The sequence below is a fragment of the Camelina sativa genome, chromosome 12 (genome assembly GCF_030686135.1).
Source record: "Camelina sativa cultivar CO46 ecotype springtype chromosome 12, ASM3068613v1".
NCBI lineage: Eukaryota > Viridiplantae > Streptophyta > Magnoliopsida > Brassicales > Brassicaceae > Camelina > Camelina sativa.
In genome coordinates this window covers 37,988,921-37,999,268 of record NC_141891.1, presented here as the reverse complement: position 1 = coordinate 37,999,268, position 10,348 = coordinate 37,988,921, and the positions used below count along the sequence as shown (strand labels likewise).

The 10,348-nt window shown below is 39.3% G+C and overlaps 3 protein-coding genes and 1 non-coding gene across 4 annotated transcripts; 2 read left to right on the top strand and 2 right to left on the bottom strand.

The window, feature by feature from the left end:
• Positions 1-921: 921 nt before the first annotated feature.
• Positions 922-1,028, bottom strand: LOC147933284 (small nucleolar RNA R71). The gene has a single exon (XR_015576924.1). It is a non-coding gene; the product is annotated as a small nucleolar RNA R71 (small nucleolar RNA).
• Positions 1,029-2,700: 1,672 nt separating this feature from the next.
• On the bottom strand, positions 2,701-4,355 carry LOC109128112 (uncharacterized). The gene is made up of 5 exons (XM_087479773.1): positions 4,221-4,355; positions 3,821-4,108; positions 3,514-3,741; positions 3,042-3,426; positions 2,701-2,887 (listed from the first exon to the last, which is right to left on the bottom strand). The coding sequence occupies exons 2-4, from the start codon at positions 4,025-4,027 to the stop codon at positions 3,043-3,045; spliced, it is 819 nt and encodes a 272-aa protein (XP_087335899.1). The 5' UTR covers positions 4,028-4,108; positions 4,221-4,355; the 3' UTR covers positions 2,701-2,887; position 3,042.
• A 2,642-nt stretch (positions 4,356-6,997) lies between these two features.
• On the top strand, positions 6,998-7,459 carry LOC147933283 (uncharacterized). The gene is made up of 2 exons (XM_087477378.1): positions 6,998-7,291; positions 7,346-7,459. The coding sequence occupies exons 1-2, from the start codon at positions 6,998-7,000 to the stop codon at positions 7,457-7,459; spliced, it is 408 nt and encodes a 135-aa protein (XP_087333504.1).
• LOC109128006 (uncharacterized) lies at positions 7,460-10,310 on the top strand. The gene is made up of 2 exons (XM_087477377.1): positions 7,460-8,280; positions 8,321-10,310. The coding sequence occupies exons 1-2, from the start codon at positions 7,460-7,462 to the stop codon at positions 9,897-9,899; spliced, it is 2,400 nt and encodes a 799-aa protein (XP_087333503.1). The 3' UTR covers positions 9,900-10,310.
• The last annotated feature ends 38 nt before the right edge of the window (positions 10,311-10,348 follow it).

Here is a 10,348-nt window from a genome sequence, read left to right as displayed (position 1 = left end):
TGTACGAGAATGGGCCGGGGACTCTTTTGATTCACCATTGGATTAAAATCTTTGATTTTGTCTAAATTTTTATTTTTCTGTTTTACTCACACGGTTCTTGTTTCTTTTCTCTTGTGTGTTCAGGTACATGCCTAAGCCTAGCACCAGGAAAAATCATACTGGTCCAGTTGTTAAGCTTACAAACCAAGAGTTAGGACAACTAGAGCGTGAAAACACCAAAGCAGCCAAATCAGCAAAGATGGTCAACCCAATCATACTGAGACCTGATGAGGCTGGAATTTTGAGAGATCAAGAGGGTCATGTGCGCAACGAACTAAGCCAAAAACTTGATGCTGAAGTGCAAGTTATTCAGGAAGAACCTGTCGTTGCTGATGAGAATGCAGATGGCATCGACCGACGCAATATTGGCATCGGTCGACGCAATCAAGAACGCGTTGATCGACGCATCGTTGGCATCGATCGACGAAATGTCGGAGCTGGTGCGAATCGAGCCAATTTGGATGGTAACAACCAGCAGAACCTTCAGCCTAGACGGGACGACAATGGAGAGCTTGTCAAGACTCTTGCGGATTTCAACAGACCAGACTTTTTCTATGAGAACCGTTCTGCAATTGTCCCTCCTCCATTCCCAAGGAATGACTTTGAGCTGAAACCTGCCTACTTTGCTCTTGTTGGCCAGATACCATTCCAAAACCTGCCACATGAGAAGCCTCTAGACCACATTGAACACTTTGAGGACATAGTCACAAGCATCAAAGCCAATGGAGTCACAGAGGACTATCTCTACTGCAAGCTTTCCCATATTCTCTTGCTGGGGAAGCTTCTCATTGGCTAAGACAGCTCAAAGCAGGATCTCTGACAACCTGGCATGACATCAAGGTGGCATTCTTGAACTACTTCTACGATGATGCGATGTCTGATGAGCTGAGGATCAAACTCTCTACCTTTAGACAAGGACCTGCTGAATCTTACAAAGCTGCTTGGGTAAGATTCAAGGCGTATCAGAGAGACTGTCCGCATCATGGGTTTTCAGAGGTGCAATTGATCAGTATCTTCTTTAGCGGCATTTACTGGAGGTATCAAATGGCTTTGGATGCTGCTAGTGATGGGAACTTCAAGACAAGGCACCCAGATGAGGCAGAACAGTTGATAGAAAGGCTAGCATCCAGCAACAGTACGAAGAACGCAGACTTAGAGCGGAGAAGGGCACATGAAGGGTATGATTCAAATCAGTTTGCTACAGTGAATGCCAAGTTGGATACAGAGTGCATAACCTTCTTGTTGGAAAGAAGTCAGTCCATTTTGCAGAAGATGTTGAGATCTTTGAGCCAGAGCAGCAAAATATATAAGAAGATGTCAACTTTGTCTATGGTAATCAAGGCCAAAAGTTTGGAAATCAGCAAGCCAATAGATCTTTTAGTGGAAACAACCAGCGCAATAACTATCAGTCTAATTCTACAGGCTACATTCCTAAGCCAGACTATCAGAAGCAGCAACAGAGCAGTGGTTACACCAGGACCTATGGCAACTCCTCTTACCAATCTCCTCCTCCTAAGACAACTGAGAGTATGATGGAAGTAATGCTTGAGCAGATTCTTCAAGGACAAGAGCAGTTGACAGTAACATTCAATGGGAAGATTGACAATGTCTACACTGAGCTTACTGGCAAGTTTGATTCGTTGAATGTTCAAGTTAAGAAGCTGGAGAGCCAAGTTGCACAAACTGCTAGAGCTGTGAAGAGACAAGAACGATACTTGCCATCAAGAACTGAATCCAACCCTAAGCACTTCTGTAATGTTGTGACCTTAAGGAGTGGTAAGCAGTTACAGTCTGAAGCTGAGCAGAAGCTGAGATCCCAAGAGCTGCAGGATTTGATCGATGAGGATGATGAGTTTGACAATCCGGAACCAACATCGACCGATGCAGCTGCTAAGCATCGATCGACGCAACCCTAAGTGGTCGTAGAAGAGTTGACTTTGCGAGATTGCATCGACCGATGCAATACCAGCATCGAACGATGCAACGTCGAGACCGAGAAGGAGGTTACGAAAGCTCCGATTCCTGTTGCTGAGAGAGTGTACAATCCTAAGGTTCTTTTTCCCAAGAACCCAAGGAAGTCTAAGCAGGAGATTGATGATACTAAGTGCAAGGCTATGATGGATAAACACTACAAGAAAACAAGCCAATAGCGACTACACTATTAGTCATTATTTAGTCGCTAAAAGGTGTGTTACGACTAAACAGCGACTAAAACCAGTAGTCGCTAAAATATATAGTCGTAATTTTAGTCGCCAAATGGCGACTACATTACGACAATTTTTTTGTAGTCGTAAATTAGTCGTAATGTAGTCACTAAGTTAGTGACTAGTTTACGACTACATTAAGACTATTTGTATAGTCGTAAATGTAGTCGTCAATTAGTCACTAAATGTAGTGACTACTTTACGACTAATTTTTGATTATGTGTTTAAATAATATTATATATAAATATTTATAAATATTTATATTATAAATATTTATAAATATTTATATTATAAATATTTATAAATATTTATATTATAAATATTTATTTTGATTTATCTTAAATTTTATATTTGAAATTTGTTTTACAAATTCTCTTTAATTGGATTTACATCTAATTCTTATATTTGAACAATTATAAAAATAACTACAATTAATATTACATAAACAAAACACATCTTAAGTATCATCATATTCATTACAACCCAAGTTCAAAAGATAACAAAAAGAAAGAAACATCATATTCATTACAACCCCAAGTTCAAAAGATAACAAAAAGAAAAAACATTGATCAAGAAAACAACAAGAAAGGCTTCTTCCAATCGTTTCCCAAGTTAGGCTTCGTCTGCTTGTATCCTTCTCAAATCTGGAATTGATCCATGTTATAACACAATACCTTAAGGTTCTGTCAAGTTGAAAAAATGAAGGTACAAAGAAAAAGAAATGATCCCATTTGAAACCTATAACAAATTAGTTGTTATCCAGATGATTGTATAAGATGAGCTAGAAGTGAAGAGTACCTTAAGCAGATGTTGATGGAGTTGGAGTTGTCTCTTTAGCTGAATGGCTTGCAACAAACTTCTGAAACCGCGGATCACATTCCCTCAGAAAATCTTCCACGATGGAGAATTGGTCAATCTTGCCGTTCTGGGCAGCAATAACTTTGGATTGCGCAGCAGGTTCTGCATCACGCCACTGCAGTTGAGCAGCCTGTTCTTCATCATGCGCAGCAAGCCGCTCCAGTTGAGCAGCCTGTTCTTCTATCATGCATTGAGCTTTCTTCAACTGTTCTTCGAGAGCCACAAAGGTAGATGAGCCACATGCTTGCTTATGCGTTCCATTGACAAGGCAGTCCTTGAGGCTTCCAACTCCATAAGGTGTTCCTCTTGAATCCTTCTCAGTGGACTTGAAAATAAGAGAAAAGTGGAGGTTAGAGGATGACAAATTAAACTCCAAGACTATAAATGTGTATTGGTTTTTTTAAAAAGTTACCTCCAGGAAAATTTCTGTATATTCTTCTGTTGTGAGGTCCCGTGGCCGTGATTCTCCATCTGACACAGCAAAAGACTCTGCCTCGAGCTGAGACAACCTCTCTTGAACAGTCTTCTCATATGTCCCTGCAATCTTTTCTGCCTTCCGATCAACATATGTACCATCAGGCTTTGTATGTGCCTTGATGAAAATTTCACCAAGTCGGACTTCTCTTCCCAATTCCTCAACCTGCAATGTTATAAGAGATTAACTTAAAAAAATAACAGTTAAGTAAGAATTGAAAGTGGCAAAATAACAGCTACTTAACCATTTCATCTTGAAGCTGTCGATAAGACTTTGGCCCTGAGAGGTGGACATGAGGACCTAGGCCGTTACGGTCAGACATACGGGCATCAGAGTAGGTTTTACTCTTTTGTTGTGCTTCTTCAGTGTCCCAGTAATCCTCCATCGTGCTCCAGAGAGTGTCTCCAATCCAGTTTGGTTGAACTCGACTAGTCCTCACATTGCTAACCATGTCTTTGATCCGCTTTTGACAGATTTTCTCAAAATAAGCTTGAACAGTTCCGGTTATCAAAGGATCCCAGGTGTGGGTTTTCTAGAAAAAAAGGAGCTATTGTTAGTGAAAAGAAGACATGTAAAGCTATGTGACATAAGCCTTATTGTGAGTGAAAAGAAGACATGTAAAGCTATGTGACATAAATCCTTACCGCGAACTCAATGAAGTATCTCTCTTGTTTGTCCTGCGGCACACATGTCCAGCTGTAGAAGGGACCTTCGAATTTGTTTAGAAGAATTTTAGTAATCTTCCGAACAAGTTTTGACCCTTTGTCATGAGTAAACCTCCAAAAGAAACAATACAAGAGGCATCAGTTAATGAGTCAAAAGAAACAATACGCATACGCGCATTCACAAAAAAGTTTCTACGGTTTGATGCATGAACACAATCTATACTTCAATTAGTAAACATAAACATGAATCTCAATACACAAGCAATATATCATAATACACAAGCAATGAATACACAAACATGAATCTAAAGACACAATCCTAAAGACACAATAAACCAAACGAAATCATAATAAACTTACTCTCGTCATCATAATCACAATCCTAAAGACACAATAAACCAAACGAAATAAACATAAACCAAACGAAATAAACATGAATCTAAAGACACAATCCTAAAGACACAATAAACCAAACGAAATCATAATAAACGAAATAAACATGAATCTAAAGACACAATCCTAAAGACACAATCATAATCACAATCCTAAAGACACAATAAACAAAACGAAATAAACATTGACCTACAGATTTCTCTTCTAACATTCACAAAACACCATTACAAATACATGATAAGAGAGAAAAATCATACCATTGGGTGTTCGGTAAGGGTGTGGGAGAGAGGACCGTGGTGAACTTATCCCGACCTGGCACCACAAGCAGGGCATTTAGAGCCCGAACCACGTCCTCCTGGAGCTCCGGCAACACCATAGAAGTTTCTTCTTCGAAGTTGTTGCCTTGGGACGATGGATGCGATGGATGACTACGAGTCTGATGACTACGAGCCTGAGAGCGTTGAGCTGGAGAAGGCGGAGAGTCATCTTGAAGAGTTGCATGAGTCGCTGGATTGTAGTTAACTTCTACTGAAGGAGACCGGCGTACTTGAGGTGGAGGTTGGCGAGTAACGGAGCCCTGAAATAGTTGTTGAGGCGGAGGATAGTCCCGGATCTGGGATTCCGTTGAATGTTGTGGCAAAATGGGGACTTCTTCAGGTGTCTGCTGCGTACGAGGAGCTTGGACTGCCGGCGTGAAGTCGTACTGACTGGGTAGATTAGTATGTCGTAGTCTTGACCCTCCGGGAATCTGAGAAAGATTACGATCAAGTTTTCTCTTTCTTCCTCGAGCAGGCATGGTGTGATGATTGAGATGAGTGACTGAGAAGAGAGATTGAGAAGAGACAGTGTCGATTGAGAAGAGAGATTGAGAAGAGGAAGACGATTGAGAAGAGAGATTGAGAAGAGAGAGTGTCGATTGCGGCTTTAGGTTTGTCTCGAATGAGAAGAGATAAGAAGAAGATTAGGGTTTTTTGTTTAAGAGAATGTTAATGGATTTGGGCCTAAATTGGGTAATTAACCTAGATTTGGGCCTAAATTAATGCAATGATCTTAAACAAAAAGAATTATAATTTATAATTAATAAGATTAAGAATTAATTTATAAGTTTAAAATTAAGAAATAACTAAATTCAATAATTTCTAAGTTCAATAATTTCTAAATCAATAATTTCTAAGATTAAGAATTAATTTATAAGTTTAAGATTAGAGTTTATAATATATTATTCTATATATAATTTCTATCTTAATTTTAATAATAATTAAAAGAATTTGTAATTATAATTTTTTTTAAAAACAATAAATTAATTTTATTATTATAATTTCTATCTTAATTATAATAATAAATATTCACATAAATTATTTTAGTACTTATTAATCCTTAATGAATATTGAAACAAAAAAAGAAATAAGGAAAAGATTCTATATATAACCTATATAGATGCTTTAAATAGAGCATATTCATAAGTCCAAATCCTATGCAAATATTGTTTGTGAATAAAAGTAAGAAAATGATAGGCTTCTTAAAACATATGTTTGTTTTCTTCTTCTACTTTCCCTTCTATATTGCCGACATGTTCTTTCGTATGACAGCTACTTAACGATCATTTAAATGCATTGAACGGATGCATCATAACTCTTCTACCCGAGAGACATCTATTGTTCTTGAAAACACTACATGGACAGAAAAACTTACCGCCATTATTCTGAACTGTATCTTGGCTACTTCCAAGCGAGAATTGGTCCAATCCCACTAATTCGAATTCTAATGAAAAATTTTCCGCCATTATATATATATATATATATATATATATATATATATATATATATATTGTGTTTTTTTAAGAACTATATATATTTTTTTTTTGGAGAAAATAAAAGTTTTTATAAAGTCAAATTTTTTTTTTGATCTACATTTTTTTTTTTGGGGAAGGAAAGACGATTGTGTTGGAATGAGATGACAAATGGATGCAATTTGTTTTTAAAGACTACACCTATGCCACTAATAGGCGACTACTCAATATCAGTTGCCCCCCACAGAAAAACACGTTTTTTAACTGTCTTTTATGACTATTTGGCGACTACGGGGTGATTATTTAACGACTCGCCGAATGAGTCGTAGGAATAGTCGCTAAATTGACGACTATATTACGACTATCTAATGTGGTCGGTAAAGTAGTGACTGTTTGGCGACTAAATTACTGTAGTCACAACATAGTCGCAAAGTGGTCACTATCTGGTCGTTAGTTTTGGCGACTACAAATGTAGTCGCTAATCGACTGTTTTCTTGTAGTGAAACTTGTTATTGAGTTGCCATTGGTTGATGCAGTCAAGACTTCTCCAATGCTTAGGAGATATGTCAAGAGAATGGTAACCAAGGATTTGAATGCTGAGCAAGGAGTGATGATGATTTCAGCCCAAGCCAGTGCCATCATTCAGAACAAGATCCCAGAAAAACTTCCTGATCCAGGTAGTTTTGTTCTTGATTGTAAAATCTTCAATGAGAGGTTTGCTAGATCTTTGTGTGATCTTGGTTCCAGTGTCAACTTAATGCCTAGATCAGTAGCACTCAGCCTTGGGATGACAGATTTCCAACCCACCAAGATCACTCTTATCCTAGCTAACCGTTCATTCCGCATTCCTGATGGTATCCTTGAGGATGTTCCAATTAAGATTGGTGATTGTTTGATACCTACTGATTTTGTGGTCTTGAAGTATGAAGAAAAGCCTAAGGATCCTTTAATCTTGGGAAGATCATTCTTAGCCACTGCTGGTGCTATTATTGATGTCAAGAGAGGACAAATTGGCCTTAATGTTGGAGATTTGTAAATGCGTTTTGACATGGATAAGCTGGTCAAGAGGCCAACAATAGATGGTCAAACATTCTATGTGGATACACTGTCTAATCTTGCTGAAGAAATTTTCAGAGAGCTGCATCCTGAAGATCCTCTTGAGAGAGCATTAGTTGCTTCTACTGAAGAAGCTAAGCATTTGGATGACATTGCTGCTGGGTATGTCAAGCTACTAGATGCTAATGAACAAGTGAATAAGTTGGTTGAACAAGAGGAATTGGTTGGTACTTCTTCACAAGCTGAGAAACTGTCAGATTGGAGCCTTGAGAAAGCTCCTAAACTGGATCTCAAGCCACTTCCTGCAGGGTTAAGGTATGCATTTCTAGGTGAGAACTCTTCTTATCCTGTTATTGTTAATGCTTCCTTAAACAATGCAGAGCTCACTTTATTGCTAAGCAAGCTACACAAGTTTTGCAAGGCTCTTGGCTATTCTCTTGATGATATTGCAGGAATCTCTCCAGACTTGTGCATGCATAGGATTCATCTTGAGGAAGGAGCTAAGACATCTATTGAGCATCAGAGGAGGCTAAATCCGAATCTGCAAGATGTTGTCAAGAAGGAGATCATGAAATTGCTGAATGCCGGGATTATCTACCCAATTTCTGACAATAAATGGGTTAGTCCAGTTCATGTTGTTCCTAAGAAGGGTGGAGTTACAGTGGTGAAAAATGACAAGAATGAGCTGATTCCGACGCGGACGATCACTGGACACCGGATGTGTATTGATTACAGAAAGCATAATGCTGCAACAAGGAAAGATCACTTCCCACTGCCCTTCATTGACCAGATGCTTGAGAGGTTAGCTAACCATCCATACTACTGCTGATCATTTATCCAGGATTAAGATAGAAGATGATGTTCCAATTCATGATTCACTGCGAGAAGAGAATGTATACTTTGTTGATATTGGTTCTCAAGCCACTTTGTCTCGTGAAGATTTGCAGACTCTCGGCAGTGCATCGATCGACACAGCTGGTGCATCGATCGATGCAACATCTCGATACGAACAGAATTTGGCGAATGCATCGACCAACGCATCACTAAGCATCGATCGACGCAACCCTCAGGAATCATTGGGTTACGAGTTTGATGACAATGTGGCTGCTGTGACTTCTACTGATCAACCGTGGTATGCTGATATCGCGAATTACCTTGCTGCAGAGGTGGAACCAGACAAGTTTACAGGATATGCTAAGAAGAAGTTCTTGAGAGAGCTTACGAGATACTATTGGGATGAACCATACTTGTATAAGCATTGTTCAGATGGAGTTTACGGGAGATGTCTGGCTGCGATTGAGGTTCCTGATGTGTTATTTCATTGCCATGGATCAGATTATGCTGGTCACTTTGCTACCTTGAAGACAGTTTCCAAAGTACTTCAAGCAGGGTTTTGGTGGCCAAAAATGTTTAAGGATGCTCATCAGTTTGTGTCTAGATGTGATGCTTGTCAGAGAAGAGGACAGATTAGTAAGAGACATGAGATACCACAAAATTTCATCCTTGAGGTTGAAGTTTTTGATTGTTGGGGCATTGATTTCATGGGACAATTCCCTTCTTCTTACAAGAACAACTACATCCTTGTAGCTGTTGACTATGTCTCCAAGTGGGTGGAAGCTATTGCAAGTCCCAAGAATGATTCTGCTGTGGTTCTTAAGCTGTTTAAGACCATCATATTTCCAAGGTTTGGAGTGCCTCGGATTGTCATCAGTGATGGAGGAAAGCACTTTATCAATAAAGTGTTTGATAAGTTGTTGAAGAAGTATGGGGTTCAACATAGAGTAGCTAGTCCTTATCATCCTCAGACTAGTGGACAAGTTGAGGTTTCCAATAGGCAGATTAAGGAGATTCTGGAGAAAACTGTGGGTGTTACAAGGAAGGATTGGGCTATGAAGCTTGATGATGCACTTTGGGCCTACAGAACTGCATATAAGACACCACTTGGCACTACTCCTTTTCATCTGCTTTATGGGAAAGCATGTCATCTTCCAGTGGAGTTAGAGCACAAGGCAGCCTGGGCTGTTAAATTGCTGAATTTTGATGTCAAGACAGCTTCAGAGAGAAGGTTGGTTCAGCTGAATGAGTTAGATGAGTTTAGACATCATGCATTTGAGAACTCTAAGCTGTACAAGGAGAGAACCAAGGCTTATCATGATAAGAAGATCATTTCCAGAAATTTTGAGCCCAATGATCAGGTACTTCAGTACAACTCTCGCTTGAAGCTGTTTCCTGGAAAGCTTCGTTCTCGCTGGTCCGGACCATTCACTATCCAAGAAGTCCGCCCCTTTGGAGCTATTGTGCTGCTTAACTCCAAGGGAGAAAAGTTTTTTGTCAATGGACAGAGGGTGAAATACTATTGGGCTGAAGCCAAGATACCAGACGGACACATTGTGCGTTTGGATGATGCACCTTCTGCCTAATCCGCTGCCAAGTCAAGCTAATGACTTAAAACAAGCGCTGAGTGGGAGGCAACCCACTGGTAGGATTTAATTATTTTTACTTTTAATTTTATTTATAGGATTTACTAACATATTAATTTTTAGTTTTGAGTTTAAGTGATGCAGAAATTGTGAAAATAAAACGGAAGTGGCTCTGCATCGATCGACAAAACTACTGCATCGGTCGATGCAAAACTCGATGGTGTTAATGGATCGGAGGATTAGTGGGTTTTGGGTTTGAGAGAATCGGATTGTTGGTGGGCCGGACTTAGCCCAGTTGCATCGACCCAACAGTTGCATCGACCCAACAGTTGCATCGACCGATGCAATATCAGCATCGATCGATGCCACTAAACCTACAATCGCGACATAAGATTTTTCACTTCGTCTTCTTCGCCACTTTCGTCCAAAACCCTGCTTGAAGAACTTTG